This window comes from Botryllus schlosseri, chromosome 6 (assembly GCF_051294905.1).
Source record: "Botryllus schlosseri isolate E-star chromosome 6, Bs_hap1, whole genome shotgun sequence".
Lineage (NCBI taxonomy): Eukaryota > Metazoa > Chordata > Ascidiacea > Stolidobranchia > Styelidae > Botryllus > Botryllus schlosseri.
Genome location: NC_137241.1, coordinates 26,911,889 through 26,932,820, shown reverse-complemented (window position 1 = coordinate 26,932,820; position 20,932 = coordinate 26,911,889). Strand labels below are relative to the sequence as shown.

At 41.2% G+C, this 20,932-nt stretch overlaps 1 protein-coding gene across 1 annotated transcript; it reads right to left on the bottom strand.

The window, feature by feature from the left end:
* Positions 1-4,031: 4,031 nt before the first annotated feature.
* On the bottom strand, positions 4,032-14,955 carry LOC145441878 (uncharacterized). The gene is made up of 13 exons (XM_080319825.1): positions 14,800-14,955; positions 12,631-12,741; positions 12,090-12,192; positions 11,790-11,883; positions 11,648-11,723; positions 11,236-11,337; positions 11,021-11,121; positions 10,713-10,807; positions 9,098-9,265; positions 7,684-7,790; positions 6,921-7,077; positions 6,456-6,621; positions 4,032-5,589 (listed from the first exon to the last, which is right to left on the bottom strand). The coding sequence occupies exons 1-13, from the start codon at positions 14,897-14,899 to the stop codon at positions 4,861-4,863; spliced, it is 2,109 nt and encodes a 702-aa protein (XP_080175951.1). The 5' UTR covers positions 14,900-14,955; the 3' UTR covers positions 4,032-4,860.
* Positions 14,956-20,932: the final 5,977 nt, after the last annotated feature.

The window sequence follows — 20,932 nt, the reverse complement described above, 5'->3', positions numbered from 1 at the left end:
AAATAATCAGCCTATGTAATGGACCAATATTTGGCAGACAGATGAATTGACAACTTTTTTATGCTAGGTAAGCAGTATGCACAGATTGCACACCATCATCTTACAATTTGATCGACAGATGGGTCTGATGACCCTTTTCCCACTTAACACACGCATTTTATGTAATTCAACTTGACATGGGTGCATGAGTCAGTGCTACAACTTCAAGAATGGTTGAAGAGCACTGTTCAACACGACTTGTGTCAACAGATTCACCTGACCACAAGTTACTCATAGAATTGAACAGCTACTGCCTGCGGCTTATAAAACGGATGATTTAACTGTTTCTGTCACGTTATCGCTACACACACGCTCTATAGTTGAGATGAAGTAGCTTATCTGTACTGTCTTACTAGTTAGTTCCGTTGACCATCTCGCACTATCCTCATCCTGTCCTACAACTAGCATCCGTGATTTACGTTCCGACCTAACACCCATGTATGTCGTACAGAGGAGATAATAGACCTGCATAGCATCGTCAGACTTGAACAAACTGCCAATCTACTTAGTTGATGGTCAACTAACTCTACGATAGTTCTTCACTCATTTGCACAATTGAGTAATTCGTATCAACCGCTATTAGTTAGTTAGTTTTGCATTATTAAAGGTCGTTAGCTCTAGTTGCACATTCGAAAATTCAGTAGACTGTACAAGTCTGATTGTAAGACTACCAGTGAGCTCGCAGCTCGGCACACTGAAGATTACCACGTGTTCGACAGATGTCACTTCACTTCCCCAAGCTTCGGCGCTTTTTCGATAAATGCCACTTAAAATAATATGCCCCAGGCCATGTTCCCTTTGGGCTGCGCTCATGTGCGGTAGTGCGGAGCGGATTGACAAATTCTCTGGTCCGGCTCCGATCCGGCTCCGGCCGTATCAGGAAAAAGTACTGATCTGGCTCCAATCCAGATCCGGCCAAAAATGAAAAAAAGTACGGCCAGAAATCCGGCCCTCCACGTTACGGGGTATCGGGTACCGGGTACACGGTAATTTATAAATATGCTTCGTTTATTTTTGCATTGGCTTGTCGGTTACTTGCGTGCGGTTGGTTGGTAGTTATTTAGTTATAAAAGTCATGCTTATCCATAAAGATTTTGATCGTATCAAAAAAATAGTGACCCGGCTCCGATCCGGCTCCGGCCGTAACAGAAAACGTACTGATCCGGTCCGGCCAAAATTGAAAAAAATATTCGGCCGGACATCCAATCCGGCTCTGGTCCATGCTCCGCACTAGTGTGCGGCCACGCACAGCTCACAAAGTTGCCGTCACGTGTGCCGCGCACAAGAAACAAGAACGCCTGAGTGATGACTGGGGGAAGTTTTTGCAACTGTTTTACAGCTTCCGACAGCTTCCTAGATACTCAGAATCTATGTAATATGATGTTTTAAGCTGTTGGGAGGGATTTTATAGTCCAACTTTTCTCTAGATTTCATGCCAATGTTTACCATGTAACTTTTATCAAATATTGCGTTAAAATGTAAAGGAGTGATTTCAAAACATGATATAAACCATTTCTAGTATGGTTCTATTCTCTATATTGTGCAAAACAAAGCGATATGATGGGTTAGCTCCATCTCACAGTTATCTATGTCACAATGGCTTGTAAGCAAGAAGCTCAAGTACCTCTGCCTAGCACGACATTGCCCAAACAATATATAAATAGTTCGCTTTATTAATTCTGTCGTCTAAATTTGAAATAGCGGCCAGGCGAGACCGCCGAAAATTACATTTTCACTAAGTCACCTTTTTCATCTATTGCCTTTAGTAAAGTCACCGAGAGTGAGTTTTTCTGTAATGCCTTGTGTCAAGTTTGCCGATCTAGGGAGTTTGGGTGTGTTATTTGACTTGTTGTAGGGGGAGGGGTTATCGCTATGCTGTTTGCATTTGGGGGTAAATGATTCCCGCATTGCCTAATTTCTTGCTATGTGCCGTAAAAATGGTGGTTTCGCCAGAACGTGCGTTAAATGGCAACACATTTGACAGGTCTGCAGGAACTAGGTTATACAAAGGAACCTGTCGAGTATCTCATACCCTAATATTTCAACAAAAATTATAAATGCAACTTTTTACTGCAACTTATGTTAGAATTAAATGCAACTTACTCGCGATTTTAGTGCAACAAAAACTTGCCCTAGTGATCACCTTTTTTTAGTCGTTACGCACTGTTGTCCAAGGGACCGCGCAGTGAGTTGGTGAGTGCGCGCAGACTCGTGAAAAATTTGAGGGAACATTGGCCCCAGGCCATCACATCAACAATTGAAGCTTCCCATGAACTCAGTGACAAAGCAATGAATGGCAAACCTAGGCCTAGAACACTCCTTTGGCAATGCTATTAAGTTTGCTATTAAGAATTCCTGGTAATTGTGATGCAATGCAGAAAGTAGCCGAGTTCAGGTTGATACAAAACACACAAAAGTCACTTTCGTGCTCTACAAATTTACAATCCTATCCTGCCCCGAACCTGGCACTCGGACAAATAAATACGAGTCCGGATCAATCCTATCCCGGAAAAAGCTTCCAGATTCCTTTCCGGTTAGAATCCAAAATCATGATCCTGTACATCCCTGAGATGAACACTGGAGTGGACAAGTGGACCTGGACCTGGATTTGACAGGATCCGGACTATGGATTATTTTCATTGGATCTGGATTCAATTTTTTCAATTCAATTTATTGTTAACAATTTCACCATTTCAATACACCAAAAGACTGCGATACAACGAAAGATAGGAAGGTATCGAAACGACTTGGAGTAGCCTTCGAAATCAGACACCCACGTGGCCCAGGCGACGTAAACAGGAGGCAAGCCCACACTGAATGAAAGTAAAAAGAGATAATATAAAATAATATTATTAAATATTAATATAAAAGACAAGCGACAAAAAGAGGTGGCATGTGTAGAAGGCGAGATCGATATGTCATGTCGTGGTCTTTTAACTCACACGTTAGGGCTCTTATTCACGGATTACAAAATATGCTGATAACTACTGATTAATCCAACTTTCAGGCGGAAGAATCAAACTTCTCAGTCAAAGGATTGATCAATCCTCGGATTAGCCGTAAATCCAGGATTAGACTATTTGACTTCACGGTCGACTCTTATATTTTCATTTGCCACTCATTGCCCTCTTAAAGAGCAAGTTCGACTACCACCAAGAAGTTCGCGGTCCCTAGTTTAAGAGACCCTGGTTTACATAGCTTTGTCACTTGAAACGTATTTCTTTTAATTCTTGTTGTCGGTTTCATTCAAATCAACTTCCTCAAATGCCAAACGTAACTATGCCTTCACACGCAGTCTTCGAACAACACACCAGCTTGGACGTGGTATGGTAGCATACTATACCTACTGGAAGATGATAGAACGCTCTACTATACTGGCGTGGTACGATGCGTGTGCTAGAATTATGTCAATTGGTAATAAGAGGCATGCGAAACGTTATTCGAGTAAATGAACATTATTGTGGACGTACTTTTGAAAGCTGTAACTGAAGATATTAAAAAATTGCACCATTAGCGTCATTATATAGTCATAATGCGTCAGTCACGAAGATATGTCTTACAATTTATAATATGCGGCCGCCAATACAATTAACTGCTAAAATTATGCAATCCCGCGATTAAATCTTACTTTTTTAAAGTACTTACTTGTGTACTGTTGAATCTTTCACATTCTACGCTCACTTGACGTAACTTTGTCATGTCTTGGAAAGCACTATTTCTTGTAATCGAATAGGAATTCACGCCTTTACTTCTACTCGAGTATCAACGCTGACTACTTTGACCACCCCTGCCTAGATTACTAGCCGGATTTTCAGCGCAGAACTTCTCAACGGGATTCCCGCTACGACCTAAATCAGTGGTGTCACACTCAACTTTGGTCGCGGGCCGGATTCAGACCTTTTGATCGCTGGCGTTAATTCCAGATCCAAAACCTTATTTACCCTGTTTTGCTGTCCAGCCTGAATACATTATATTACGGGTCATATAGGAGCTCAATTCTAGCATCACCTTTATTCGCAAACAACAGAATTAACAAAAATACGATCGTTGACCGATTGAATAGTTACAACTGGCCCAAACGACGATGTAAATTGGGATATTACTATGCTCCTTTTGTTTTAGTCGTGATGCGTCGTTGGTTTGGTATGTGCATTGTGAGAAATACAAGACGTCTGACTGTAAACGCGTAATTTGGGATTTGGATTACTCTGGAGGTCGGGTAGGTTTTGAGTGAGCAGACCACAGGTTTGAATTTATCTATGTATTATTTGCGTATATGTATTCTTTTCGTGCTGGATAATTAGGGTTACCATATTTTGGGATCCGGAAAGGCGGTCACTTTTTACAATTCATAGAGGCTAGACTATAGAGATTCTCTATAAGTAGAGACATACTGATTTGAGAATTTTCACGGGAAATCCTCTTGTGTTGGTCACTTGTCCGGTCCGACTCCCTGAAGACCCACTCGAATATCCACATTACAGAATTCGCGTCATTTATGGCGTTTTTTGTTATGCCTGTCCTGTGGCCTCGCTGTCAAGGCTATAAAGGCGGACGAATCGTCAAAAAGAAGCAGATTTAAGCGTCCTCGGAGGACATATCCGATTTTCTTAAAAAGGAGGACATGTATGGTAACCCTAGGATAATACAATAATTTTTCCATCTGGTCAGAATTGCTTCGCAGGCCGGATGAAATCGTCTGGCGGACCGGATGCGGCTGTGGGCCGTATGTTTGACACACCTGACCTAAATCGTAGAAAAGGCGTCCGGCGACTGACGTGGGGCTCTGGCCATCACCACGATTACACTCTCCGATATATTCTATCTGCCGTTGATCAACTTTTTCTTGCGCGCATTCTTCTGCTGCTCCAGTTCCCACGGACTGTATTCTCTTCTCATTGGTGCTTTACCCGAATCGCTTCCGCTACAGTAGTCCTCGTCTACGTCATCGTCCGCGTAATTAAGCCCGCGCGTTTGGACGCGGCGCGGCGCCGGTAAAGTGTTACGTTTCGTTCTTGAAAGCTCGTTGTAGTGTATCGATGCGCGGGGGTTGTCGACAAGAGTAGGATCTAAAGTATGAAAGCGCACGATCGGCGGATCTGAATGCGGGTCTGCTTTAACTGCGAGATTATCTTCGCCAGAATAAGATCTGCATCGGCCGGGATGCCCGTAATCAATAAGCCCTCCCGGATCGAGCTGGTGGAACGCATTTCTTCCGTTTATATAAGGTTTGCCGTCCATGTCGTAATTGTCCACCAGTCTGCTGAATTTCCTCGGCATGGTTGGCGTGCCTCGAAAACCATTGCCGTGCACGGTGTTCAAGTTTCGCCCGCTTCCCCCGTGTCTGGTGTCGTTGATTTCACTGCGATCGCGTCTGAACGAAACTCCGTTCTTGGACACGATTCTCACTTCCCTTTCAACGCTGTCGGATCTCGTTACGAATTCCGGTCTCCGAGCGTCGCTCCGCGGGCAAGTGAATTCCCTGTCGGGATACGGTGGTGCGCCTGGTGGATTTCGGTGAGGATAACCGGGCAGGTAGTCCGGTCGTACCTGTAAAGAAATCGATCAACATCGTGGCGGCGTAACTGTGACGAAATATTTACGAAAATTCGCGAAGACGTCTCTTTCTATAGATCAGTGGTTCCTACGAATCCAAAAGGTTCGTTGATCTGAGACAGTCTCAAGAGTTCACAGGAGGTCAAGACAAATACTGTATGGGGTAATTATTCATTATAATCTTTTCGTTGGTGGTAAAATCATTTTAATGGATTCGTTTAACACAGTTGTTGATGCACGGCTCATTTTGCGCACTAGTGTTCTATAGTAGGTTAATGTAGACATCGATTTTCGTTTTTGTGACTATATTATACATAGACGAAAATTTGGGGTTGACCAAAGGCTTGCGGATTAGCGTAAGGGTTTGCCAAGTTAGTGAAAAAACAGACGACTGCTGCAGCTATAGCTAACTTACGTAAAGACAAGAAACGCGTGACTGCACGATTGAGCAACCTGGCACAGGTAGCAATCTCTTATCGCTTCGTAAACATTAGGTAACCTTATAGCTGGCGATCCGCGCGCAAAATTTATCGGAACCGGTCTTGCATTATAAATCTACTGTCGCACTTACTCTCAAAATATTAATTTTAATTCGGCCAGGACACTGCAAGCACTGAAAGACGGAAATAGGCATTTATCCGAACAATCGGAGTGCCGCCATACAATGACCTCTGGTAATTTCGGGTACTTATTGTGACGCAATTAAGCGTCTCGTTGATGTTTACTTGTTTAGTCATGTTCCCCGTGACTCTCAAAGTATCTTGCGTCGTAACTATCACTGTGACTCGAAAATTACGTACTTCGCTACGTTATTAACACTGATTTTTGCAAGGGCAAATATATTGTTGACACACACACACCATTTGTGATCTGCTTTCTAGATCTCGGCCTTCGACTTCGCTTTCATCGAAGAGACGGGCAACATTCAACTCCATCCTCTTTCTTTTTTCGTCGTCTTCCGCTTTCTTCATTTTTTCTGCCTCCTTTTTCTTATTGCGCTTCTTATTTCGACGCCTTCGTACAAACCTAGAAATTATACACGTGAATTCGAAGTTATTCGATCGATGTAAACACGATGAGTATCATCGAATTGTTGAAACGACCTATTGAATGCCATATTACCTTCCTCGTTGGCCTGCTACAGCAGTATAGAAGAAAAACTAAGTAGTCCCCGAGATATTCACGCCTGCGCGGTCAGCTCAGCAAAAACAAATACCGGTATTCGAACATAAGACCTACAATACTGCAGTCGTGCACAGGTCAGGGGCGATTTTGACGCGTTGACATTTGCCCACAAACCTATTTTCACGTATGCTACAACTTACCACAAAAATACCCCTATCCCGACGAGTATTACGAAGAAAAGCACCGCACACGCTATAATAATCATCAAACTGGTTGTCGAAAGTTCGTTTTCCCGATGATCGACAAGTCCCCCAGACTCAATACGCACAGGATGGATAGTGGTGTAGTGGTTCGGATCTGGAAAATGTTTCGATGGTTTTCTAACAAACATATGTGTGTATCGACCGTCTTCGTGCGAGTGAATCGATGAACTAGGTTATCACCAGTGTGAATTAGCATCAAAACGTTACTCCGCGTAATAATAGGTGACATCCGGGCGAACCACAGCTACGATTTCGAAAATAAAAAGGATTCGGGTGTATTTACTAACTTTTATCATTGACAAACATCACAGAACTGCGAAATCAGGAAAATAGCCTACAAAAACCATAGCAATTTCGTTCATTCTACGGATTCTTACTCCCACAACCCTTAGACCACGGACAAGGTGCTTACGTTGGGAATGATACACGTCGATGGACACATCTGGTCCAATTATAATGGATCCAGGTTTCTATCGAGTACAACCATCGCGCAGGCAATAGTAATGACACATTTTGGGATAATATACTTGCTTTAATTCTAATTATTCACAGCGAATCCGGAATGGTCGATCACTATTTGTCCCTCCACTGGCTTAACAGAAATTGCAGAAATCGGGTTGAAAGTATTTCCTCAAAGTTCCAAACCCAATGTCATGATATGTGCGAAGTGTAGACTATACACGTGTTCAATTAATATTACTGTGTGGCTGGTTATCTTTTCCGTAAATGACTTTCGGCTCGTCATCTTCGGTGTCTTTTTTCGATGGTTCGGTCGTTGACGGAGAAGCTCTGATGCGAACGGGCCTCCTGAAGAATAAGTTGTATCGTTTTCGCAGGCCTGCATGCCGGACGCCGGTGCGTAATACGACTTGTATGCAGAAGTGCGGGTGAAATAGCTCTCAATGTAACTGAATATATCTTGAAGATTCCGCCTACTTGTAGTTTCATTAGACATTTTGTATAAGTCGCGAAGCGATAGACCTTACAATTTGAGAGCCATCTCCGATTAACTGCAGAAACTATGGGACTCCTCGCCAAGTCTACTATTTGAAACCTTGACTTACTCTAAAGTAACTACTAATCGAATATATTTCGTATTTACTATTGCATCAAGTCATCTACTGTGTACCTGTTTTATTTCGGTTTTATATAGCGCCATACACATAGTAGGCACGCGTGTATATACTGTTTATAATCTCAAGGGTTCCGGTTTGAAATGAAGATCTAAGTATCATGTCGCCGGTACTCGTCTGTACCGTTATACAGCCAGTTGTATGTGTTTTTATTTTTGGGCATCTTTTTAATCTACTCAATCTGTTTATTATTGATGTTCCGGTTGACGAAACAATGAAATCCCTCTCTCTATCTCATTATGTCTCATTATACGCAATTTGGAACAGGTCTATGCTCAATATATTCTGGGTCACAATATGGTATAGGGTTACCATATTTTGGAAATCTGGAAAGAGTACAATTTTTCAATATTTTCAGAATTACAATAGAGTAGTAAAATCCTGAAAATGATAAATTTTTCCGGACTGTGTGGTCGGTTGACTAAAAAAAGGTCGTTTTTCTGGGTCAAGTCCCGAAAAACCCGTCTGTTCGTTACTTGGTGGCTGATTTCCTATATCTCAGTCCAATTTCCGCGTACATTTAACCGAAATTCTCAAAAAAGAGGACAAATCCTCCTAAAAGAGGACGTATAGTAACCTCAAAATATAACAGTGGCGGAACACCGTCTCCTGTACCTGACGACAAACGTGAAGATTAAATGGCATGATAAAAGGTCATTTGCAGTCAGTTGAGAACTTGGGTCGCCAGCGATACCATTATGATATGCATTATTTGGCCTTCAGGTGCAATCGGAGTCCAATAGATGATGAGACATGAAACCGAAAATGTCGCCGCGATCATACAGCTAAAGTTGTACGACTTTTTGAATGGTATGCGAACGTATTCATGAATTTGATAAAAATCGTAAATAAAGGAACAAAGTTCATAGGTGGACTCGAACACCTATCTCTTTCTGACGTCGTATTTGCTGTGCATCGAAAGCTGCACCGTAAACATTGTCGATGGCTATGGAGCACTTGATATTTACAACATAGACTTACGCGCTACGGGGATATACTGTGGGCCCATTCGCTACCCTGCGACTAGTCGGTGTAACTTTCGCTGGGGGATTCCTACGTCTGTTCGCATTTCCGCCTCCAGATTGAACGCCACTTCCAGATTGAACAGAATCTCCAATCCATCCCGATTCGTCGCTGCCTGAGTCGACTCTGCGGAATAGATCCGTCCAAATGAATGTCAAAAGTATATATGCACTGCTATATAACTATATGGCGGCCAGACAAATAAAACGACCCGAAAAACATGTGCCACGTTCTTGTTCGAGCCACGCAGGGATACACATTTCTGTTTCGAGTATATTTGCTTACATATAGGCTACCTGAAAAACACGGGGGCCACTACATCAATGATAAGTCTTATCTGTCGTTACTTTTCATTCAGTTTGCACTGTACATCTATAGTGCGACAGTGCATGCATCATCAATGCATCTTCTGTAGGCCAAAAGTTGGTGTCTGATTGAAAGACTACCTCACTAGCACAAACATTATCGGTATAATAGGCGGTTCAATTATATTATTCTTCGCTCCAGACGCACAATGTACAATGCGATACACAAGACGACACAATACGATATAATTAATTGAATAGTATGTTCATTATTCATATTGAAATGAGCCAGAATATTTTCGGCTGACACTCGTCAGGGGAAATTGTCAGCTAGTAGAGAATTGCTAAGAACATTGTATATCAACATCAACAATCGTATCGAAAAATGTGACGTCACCAGCTTCGAGTGAAATCTCAAATAAGAGAGCGTTCAATGTACTATTTTAAGATGGTACACGATCTCCTCCTGCAGACAAAGCTTGGGCTGATGTATTTTGAAAAAAGTCATATATTCTGATAAGGCCATAAATTCTGTCATTGGCAAACATCTGTTGGATAATCCTGCTTGTGCGAAAAATTATCAAGACGACAGATTTCGCGTCATCGGGAGGGGCCACTCACACTTTCATTTATGTGCCTTGGAGACGACCTTTATCAAAATACATCAGCCTAAGCTTTGTCTACAAAAGGAGCTCGTGTACAATCTTAAAATAGTAAATTGAACGCTCTCCTATTTCAGATTTCATTTCATGCTGGAGACGTATTATTTTGTGACACGATTGTTGATTTACAATGTTATTTCCAATTCTCTATAGTTACTGACGATTATCCCTGACGAGTGTCAGCCGAAAATATTCAGGTTCATTGCAATATGAATATACTATTCAATTGTATATTGAAGTTTTGCACCTCCAAGAAGGTCTTTACGATATAATTAACAAATAGGAAGATGTCGAGAGTCGCGACTACCAGGCAGTACGGACACGGACTATCAATTCGTCATACATCTTGGCAAAATGCCCGACGCAACAGAGTTCGATCTTGATATTTTAGCTGTATTTCTAGTTATGACTCTTTCCTTTATTTTCCTTGTATATGTAGAGCAATCTTGTGGTATTTTGAATCGATGAAAATAATATTTACCGAATGCTGTAGTATCGGCATCCGTATCATTCTAATATCCATTTTATCAGCTCAAGATAACACAAGAAATGCAATACAATGAAACGTTATATAGTTACAGAATGGTTCGTAAGAAAGATACTTACGAATTCCCAGAATCAGATACGGTGGAATCTGTTGCTCGCTGACTCCGGTCTGACTCATAAACCAGCCTTCGGTTCGGGCGACGGTTTGTAGACGGCTGATGACAAACAGAGTATCGTGAAAATGCATGAAGGTGAGACATGCGTCTTGTGTTTGTTTTCTATTATGGACATTTAAAAACTTTTGAATCAGACACACTTTTGTACACTTTGAGACTCGTATTACGAAAGTTGGACCCCATTACAAGAATACCGTTATCCTCACCAATTCTTCGCGAATGGTCACTCAATACTCAATATAATAAATATACCTTTGGCGTTGTTTGCTTCGAGTTCGACTTGAATGCCTGGACGTTGACCTTGCCCGGACCTGCACTTCCTGCCCGTCCCGTGGCTTGAAATGACTTGGTAGCTGTCAGAAATAATTCGTCATTCCAAATCATATCCCATAATCAATAGTGCTGGATTTACGTACTTCGAGCATTGTTACCAATATCCCGATGACATTCTATATTTCATAACTTACATCGGAATCCGGGAATCTCGTTTACTGCTGCAAAGCTTAAAAGAAATCCTCTTGCCTTTGTGATTGCTTTGTCGGCCTGGATGTCGATGCGGGCTTTGGTTCCTGAAATTTAGTGATTGAATTGCTATTATAGCTATGTAAAATTTCAAGATACATTGCTACCATCCGAGCTTTTGCTTACAATACATATTAATCAACAAGAACATCACGACCATCAACTTCGCACCAACATAACGGGCGTATGAAAGAATTGATGGATCAAATCTGTTTTTGATAAAGGAGGACGATAAATCTAACTTAGTGTCTCTTGAAACCAAAATCTCATGTGGTTGTCTGAGAGTTGGAGATTTATGAGAGTTATGATCAGCTTTGCGATTCACTAGTATAAAATTGATGCTAAATATAGGAATACCCAGTGATACATAGTCGCCGGGTCGTGTAGTTCCGCAGAACCTTCCTTGAGATTTACCGGTTCCAATGTCGATAATCTGTGCATAAAGGTTGGTTAAGCTGGTATAGCGACAATGACCATTCATACCATACAAGCAAATCACCTGTACAAATTGCTTAGCGCAAGATCCCGTAACTCCGATCATGTCCAAGTCGCGAAAAGCTAGTTTAACCCTCATACCAATTGGAGCTTCGACACTGCAAAACGGTACGGGATTGGTAACAAGTATTCAACATTATTTAATCAACACTGTTCGATAACCCTATACGTCGGCACTGATGAGCGCCAATGCAAGTCAAGGCTGAAAATCAAAAGTCTGCATTGAAATATGATTTCAAATTTGACATGACTTTTGTCAACATTTGACAACTTTCCGGAACCGCTTTATTCCTCACAAACTTACATCCATGAACATTGAATCTGTGATTGCAAGAAATCAGGATAACCAGGACTTTTGACACTTCTCCAAGTTAATCCCGCTTTCACGTTCTTGATGCAGTGTTGCCCTGTAAGAATTATGATGTTCACGACTAGACAACAGATTATTGCATCGGTTAAATTGGTAACGCTGTTCCAACGTACGCAAGTCTGAAAATCAGTGAAGAGAGGATTCATTGAATTTACATTGGCAATGTCGAAATTGAACATCGTCACGCCAAATTTACGCAAATGATAATTGGATGGGAGTAGGAGTGAAGCCAGGGTGAAAGGTTCCTTCCCTGCTAATTCACGAGACTTCCATTTAGACGACATTTGTAGTCACTACGTCCGTCATAATTTATCTATTACGCAACCTAAACATTTTACCCCTCCTACATTTTCGACCACTCCTATCAAATTTACGTCCTGGCTAGGTCTCTCCGGCAAAGTGGTGACTATGACGAGTACTACGGAGCTTGCAGCGCTGGAAGCTTGAAATATAAGTCACAACGTATACTACTTACATCCTGGAGGTCTTTCGGCTGTTTCTCCCGGTTTCAGTCTCAATGGAGGTGTGATTTTCACGGGTTTATTCTTTGCTGATGACGTAGTCTTTAGGCCAAGCACGTCAGCCACTAAAAAGAATTGAAGAATTTTTCACGTAAAATGTACATGATTTACTAATTTTGACCACTTTGATTTTGTTTGCTACCCGATTGTGCAAATTTCCACAGCTGATGCCCTTACTAACGTTTGTATAGCGAACTCGCCCATTGTTGAAAGCATAACACGGTATAGGGGGGGGGGTGCGTTTTAAAGACAATCTTAATATTTGTAGGATTAATTATGCAGCATTTGCTGTAAGCATATAAACCATGTAATGTCTCAGGGTTGTAACCAAGTCACAATGCTCCGAGTCACAAGTCAATCTCACTTTTATAGTTTTGACTCGAGTCAAGTCGAGTCATTTTTAATCGCCACCGAGTCAAGTCCGAGTCCGAGTCCAAGTCATCGAGCAGAGGTTCGAGTCCGAGTCATGGTTTTATGACTCGAGTCCGAGTCCAAGTCATTGTGTTGACCGCTCAGTTTCCCGTTCCAAGTCTGTTAAACCAACTTTTATAACTATGTTTGGTGACATCGAATGGTATTGCGTTTATAATACAGTAATTTTCCTCACTTTTAACAGTTCTGGTCGCATTTTCAAGTACCACTACCAATAGACGAAATCTTAATAGGGTGGTGACTTTACTATTCTTCGAAATTACAATGAAATGTCGGTCTTGGGCGCCTGAGAGTCTCGAGTCACATGACTTGGTTCGAGTCATGCGCAATGACTCGAGTCCAAGTCGAGTAAATACACAGTCTGACTCGAGTCAAATCGAGTCATTTCCGTATTTTGAGAAAATGACTCGAGTCAAGTCGAGTCATCAGAAAATCGTGACTCGAGTCAGACTCGAGTCGAGTCATGACTCGAGTCATTACAACCCTGTAATGTCTAAAACATAATAGAGTCCTGACATTCCCCAGTAAGCTCCGTCGCAATGATAGATTATAGGGATGGATGTGAACCTCTGAATGGTTCAGGTTCGTGTGAACGCGAACCTTTTTGAAAGTTTCTGTGTGAAGGCGTCCGTGAACCTCGTGACGTCATATTGCAAATTCCAACCCTACATTTCAGTGCAATGATAGCCTTGTACACGATACCTAGCGACGACTCGGCCACATAATGCCACAATGCTGAAGTACATATTGACGTTTTAAATGTCGCCAAATGTATCAACTGGGGTAATCAAATGATATCATATTCCCATAAAATCAATAGGCCTATCTTTCGTCGCGTTGCCAACAATTTCGACGAGAATTTGCAAGAGAATATAAGCTTAAGCCTTAACGGTCTGTAGACCATACCGGACAATGTACTCGGCGTCTGAGTATTGCTGCGTTGATATTGAGCAGAGTGTAAAACTGGTTTCTATACTTGCTACCGATATTACCCCATTAACAAGGTTTACAGCAGTAGCCAACACCTTAATCGCAAGGATTTGGTTTTTATGATACAATAAACATGAAATCAAGATTGACCCCATGCGGCTGCTAGGTTTGTAACATCAGACAACGATATTAATTTCGTGATTGGCTGAATAAGCATTATTATTCGCTAACTACCTACATGTAGTGTCTATCTCTCCTGATGTTGTGTGACTGCGGGTGAAGCTCACAGCAGAGAGTCACTAAATATTCACAAACAGAATGCTGGATATTTCGAGCAAACTTTTGTAATGAAGCATGTAAAAATTTTTAGATTGTCAAGGTGCATGCTCGTTTAGAGTTGATTTTTTTATGCTGCCAGCGCCATGTATAGAGTGGCCCGCAGCTGAAATGCTATAAATTTCAACCAAAGTTATAATGAAGTGAAAATTGTAATGTATGAAAAAGGTTCCCAGTGCAGAACCTACCAAGGTTCGTTTGTGAACGTGAACCTCTAAATTTCAGAGGTTCACACACAGAACGCGAACTTGAACCTCACGTTCACACCCTCCTACGTAATTATAGGTTTGATATTGATGTATAGGCCTACACTTGCAAATAAAAATGTCAATTTTAAATAAAAATGATATATAAGAGATACCGCTACCGAAATTCAGAATGCAGAGATAATTTACTGGACGATGTATAATGTGACTATCACTTACGGGAGGTGCTGACAGCTCGTTTCTTCCGAATTTGTAGTTTTGCAGACGCGCAGTTCATTGCCAGGCAAAGTGCCAAAAAGAAATACATTCTTAACCCCATTTCAATATTTAGTTCATCCAGACCACCTGCCGCATTTCAGTGACAATTTTAGGCTTATTTACGAATTATAGTCATCAGTAGCTAAATCATTGCAACTCTAAAACACAATGGACACGGTATTGTTGCAGTTTTAAATTTAAACCTATTGCAAATATAACACCGCGCACGATACATGGCTTAATATAACAGGACGTGTTCAAAACGATCCATGGGGAGAGCAGTCAAAAACGCTGAAATAGAACCTATCTCGAAAGATCTCTGTACTTACTTATCCTGGCCTTACGAAGTCTACTCTTCTCATTACCAGCTATATCTATGATTCCTTATGCATGGCGTTTCCAACAAGTAAAGTCACTCCACTGCAGATGTGGTGCTCATGTCGCCAAGGTACGTCAACATCCCGGACATCAATAAATATAATATATAATCATCGCAGCAATTGGAACTGAAGCAAGATCCTCATTGCAGTAGATATTGTACCCTCCTCCATAATAAACTATCCTGTCAATCACTTCATTAACGATCCCGATCCGTTACAAAATTCGTACATCGATTCACCATCCTCAGTCGGCTGACATCTATTTTCTACAGTTTTCATTTTTCATCCTTGTCTGACAAGTATTGTTCATTCAACCGCGACACTACATTTCTAAGGCCTCAGAGACGCGCTACGCCTTACAAGAATTGGAACTCTTCCTCTGATTCACCAGGATCATTTTGAATGATAACTATCTAACAAATTCTGGAATAATACTGCAATATGATCGCAGTGGCTGTTGTTCATGATGATTGCGGAGAACAGTTTTAGCTGAGTTGAAGGAATAACATCTCTATTAACGACTCGTTGTTGACAATACCGCCTGTCTGAGTTGTGCCTTAGGCATCAATTGTAAGGCAACTTGCTTTACAACGTTTCGTAGCCGGCTCTAGGCAATAACTCGCTTAAAATATTTACCAGCTGATATTTCCGGACTGGCTATCAGGAGCGTTAACTATTCTCCACCAGTGATCAGTAATCAAACATGTCCTGATGCGTCCTCTCACATAGGGTCGTTCGCCAGCACTTTTCAATCTGCGACATGGACTGCCTCTTCATCAATGGAAAGGCTATATAATGTATTGGCACTAATACACTTTCCTATTATATATGCTACGCAAATGTGGTTAATAACGAAGTATACTTCTACTTTTTCAAAGTACTCAAATAGGGTTGGCTTATAGCTGCACTACTTACTCGAGTGGTTACGTTTTTAAATTACTTCCACTTCGACTTGAAAAATTTTTAGGCCCAACTTCTTCCTTTTTACCATCTTGATTTTGAAAAATATAAAATCATTTTGGGATAAGTTTACATCATTTTTATGTGTGAAAACGTCATAACAACCGTCTGATATAGCTGTTGAATATATTACGTAGCGTCATTAGTCGATTTGCGTTAGTCGCAATTTCCAAGCCATAGGTTATTCGGAATTACCGCCAAAAGGATGCGAACCCGCGATTTAATATTCTATATGACATTACTTACTTGAGTTCTTTTCAGATCTTTTATGTTCCACTTCCTCTTGAAGTAGTGTTGTAATGTATTGGAAATCTTCTATTTGTAGATGAGTAGATATGTATGGCGTTACTTGTACTGCAACTTGAGTAGCAACGCTGACTACTTTGACCAGTTTTGATATTATGACAGCGCAGTTGAAAATTTCAATGATTGCAGACCGATATAACGCATGTGGAGAGTTGAAGTTTTGATTACATTCCTTCCAGTTCCAGTGGGGGGTATACCCCTTAGTATAGGTAAATACTTTTCCATCATTTTAATAATATTACATATAAGCTATACAGAATAGGACAATACTTCGATATCTCTCTGTCGAAAACTTGTTTCTATCAGTCAAAGCAACGTTCAATTTATCGGCAATATTCAATTTACGTTTTCTAATGTTTTATAGTTAGGAAAACCATAATTTAAGACGACGCGGTCATCTGGAAGACTATACCGTTTTCTCTTATATACCTGGTGAAATGAAAATGAGGTGCTTTTGCCCCTCCCCCAATCCCTCTAAATGTGATATAGCCTACACATTGTTTTACGTTGCGCTTTTACTTCCAGATCTTTATCTTGATATGGCCAGATCATCTTCGTATATCAACGATCGCTAATGTTCGCTAATGGGAGATTTTGCAAATCAATTTTAGGCAATGTTATAGTGTATTATATAGTCGGACTACAGTCGAGTATTCTAGCGGAATCGCACCCGTTTAAAAAGCGCTATGTTCTACGTAACTACCAGATCTAAATCGCTAGAGGCGCCAGGTGTCTTCAGACATGATTTTTGTTTTCGATTTGACTAAACCGGGTTTTAATAATTTGACCGGATTCGGATCGGATTTGGACATATGCTTTCTTGAGGCTTCATTTGACTTGGAGAATATTATATCCCCTCATCTCTGCGATATTTCCATGATAGCAACCCAACCGCAAACTTTCTTTTTGCACCGAGAAGTGATCCAGAATATCTACGTTTCAGTTTCAGTCAATACACCAAAAGATTGCGAAAAAATATACAAGATCGAAAGGTGTCAAAACGACTTTGGAGAAGTTTTTGAAATCAGACGCCCACCAGCGCCTATAAGCGATATAAAGAAGAGGCATATGCACACTGAACGAAGAGTAATAGAAGAAAACATAAAAAGACAAGCGACAAAAAGAGGTGGCATGTGATGGAAGACGTATTAGCCCTAATTTGCAAATTAAATTAAATATGTCACGGCGATATCCCACACGTGGATTGAAGGATAAATGTTTGTTAGCGCTTACACAGGTAGCAGAATTGACAGGAATTGCCAAGAATCGACACCAGCTCGATCCAGGACAAGGAGATAAGCTGATCTACATATCTCTTTTATTTAAATTGTTTTGCGTGGTATTTGGGCAATTGAACATCGATGGTCGTTTCTAGACTTTCAGTATGACCAGTAGGCCTACCCTACGTACCTACCTACCCTAGATGACTAGCACAATACGGAATTCTTTGTTGGGGTGCTGCCTGCAAGAATACGATTGACCCACTGCAAAAACTTCAACATTGGATCATCCGTATCATTGGCAAAGCCCCCCCCCCCCCGGGGGCTTGCATGTGCAATTGATAAATCGCAACTCAAAATATTTGGTGTTTTAAACATAGAAGATATGAGGAAGCTAGAAATTGCCAAGTTTATGTATCAGTTCCTTGGCGGTCAACGTCCCTCAAATATTAACGACTACTTCACCTCGGAGTCAAAAGCGCACAAATTCAGCACACACGTTCGTCAACGAAGAACAACTACCATATATATGATCGGGACGGAATACAAGAAAACGCATTGCTCTATCGAATACTGGACCCCAATTGTGGAACAGCATCTCGCTGGCTATCCGACAGTCGTCGAGCATGTCCGCATTCAAGTGGAAATACAAGCAATTTCTTCTAAATAAATACTAGTCAGCCTTCAGGATTACCGGACCACGACCAAACATCGACCTCGCCTTCCGCCACATGCCACCTCATTTTGTCGCTTGCGTCTTATGTTCTCTGCATTACTTTTCATTCAGTGTGCATGCCTCTTCTTTACTTCGCCTGGACCAGTGGTTCTCAACCGGGGGTCCGCGAAGCAGTTTAAGGGGGTCCCCGAAGCCTCAAAATAGTATAGAAATTTAGAGAAATTGGCATTTCGGCGTCGGCCATTACCGCGCCACGACACATTCAGACATATATGGAGTTTCAGGCCTTGTAACATGCGACTCCGAGAAGTGTGCCAGAACGATAGGCAGCCAGAAAACCTTGGCCGAAAAAGACTGCCCTTATGCTGAGACCGAAAACTTCGATATATATACATATATGGTCATGTTTAATTGTCCAATGTATAGGAGCCTATAAATGGAAGGCGCCAAATGTTCCTGTCCTGGCAATCTACAAGACAAATTCCATAACGCAGAGAGAAAAAAATTGCCAGTGAAGAAATACCAATTGGAAATCGTGTGCGTCTTTTAGTTTAGTACGTTTATGCGATATTAATATCTTTTGACATAGCAGACAGCAGGTCACGAAATCAGAGTTGGGATGACTCGAGTCACATTTTTGTTATGACTTGACTTGAATCGAGTCACTTTGCTAAAATGACTTGACTTGACTTGACTCGGCGTATCAGAAATGTGGATTGACTCGTGACTCGGAGCAAAATTCACGAGTCAATTTCAAGTCATCAAGTAATCGGTGTCGATCAAAATCACTGTATCTTGCATATATTCGGAATGTTCGCGAAACGCTAGTGTAACCCGTGAGAGCGACCAATCATTTAATGATCGTGCGTTTTACTGAGCCTCTATTGTTCTCTCACAAATAAATTGATCGCAAACGAAATGATCGAAGCTTACAGCTTACGTTGTCGTAAACTAGTATAGTAAAGTAATTTCTGTTCTCTGTTTTGCCTTAACCAAACCTCTTGTTTTATTAAAACTGAATTCGAATATAGTTGATACAGTCCTCAACCATTGGCGCAGGCTCGAATTGTATCCTATCGATTTGTAAATGCGTAATATATTGCATCTTATCAATTCGTATCTGTTCTCTATCTTGGCTGGTAACTGTTAACTGAAAATAAAGACTCTTTCTCTCTTAACTGGGGTTTAGCAGTTCTACGTATATGTGAGCGATACAGTGCCTTCTTGCGTGTATATTTAACTCTATATTCGTTCATCGGTTGAAAATCAATGACCACTCAATCTGTATTTCAGACAGATAGCAAAATGCAATCACGTTATCATGCCTCATAGTTCGAAAATACAACTTGACTTGAATTGTGACTTGACTCGTGACTTGACTTGACTTGACTTGACTCGACTTGACTCGAGTCACCTCCAAAAATCGAGTGACTTGACTTGACTCGAGTCAAAATATGCAATGACTCGTAATGACTCGTGACTAGAAGGTAGTGACTTGATCCCAACACTGCACGAAATAACATCATGTAACGAAGTCAATATACCACCCGAATATGTTTAATGATTATTTACGGTTCGTACATTTTCCAAGGCAAAACCTCGCTCAGAGCTACCGGTAAATCTGATTACGTGGGCAATTTATAGCAATATACATGCAATTCCCGATATTATTGACCGAGCCAATCATGAATTACAAAAACTTTTCGCGCTTAGTGCGATTGGGTGAGAGAAACCGCCGCACTAACGAGTATAAAAAAATCTCGGTTACAAGTAGCGGCGAAAACGTATAGGCCTACATCCTGACTGGGGGTTTGAGTTTAGTTAGGTTTATCACCCTATGGGGGCCCAAGACCAACGTTTTTTGGGGGCCCGGAGTAAGACAACGCTTATTCGGATAGGATGGCGTGAGGAGCCATCTGTACTGATTAATCAATAGCACCCACCACATGAAATGAAAGGGAACATGAAATGAAGAGATGAATATCAAACCATTGTACTTGTAACAACACTATCCTTCAGAAGAAGAGACGAATGTCTAAGAAACTATTAAAATAATATATAAAAACTAAAATACAGCAACATTGAGATTAACAGTTGAGATAACATTTCAACTGCTGCGGACTGTTGCCTCAAGGATGGGTGCGAATCACTTGCGGCCAAAAATTAGGGAGCACTAGAAGACTTCTATAGTTATGAAGGCGATCGCTCTATTTGTACACTCGTACAGTCTCACGGCGTCAATATAGTTGGATCAGAGCATCGCTTTTAGTGTGTGCGACGTAGCTGTTTCGCGGCAGTTTGACATTTATCAAATACGTAATTGACATTTTATGTTTTACACAATGTAAATCGGCACTTGTCAGCAGAATCATCGTATAATAAGTACTTTAGTGCAGTGAGTTGGATAACCCTTCCCGCGTCAAATCGCATTTTCATTCTGGTATAGCCTGCTGTGATCTTTGCAAGTATATAAATTCGCTCAATATTGGTCAACAATCTGGATTAACGACGTAATGGATCGACGTGTGAAATATAATTCCAATCTCGGGCTT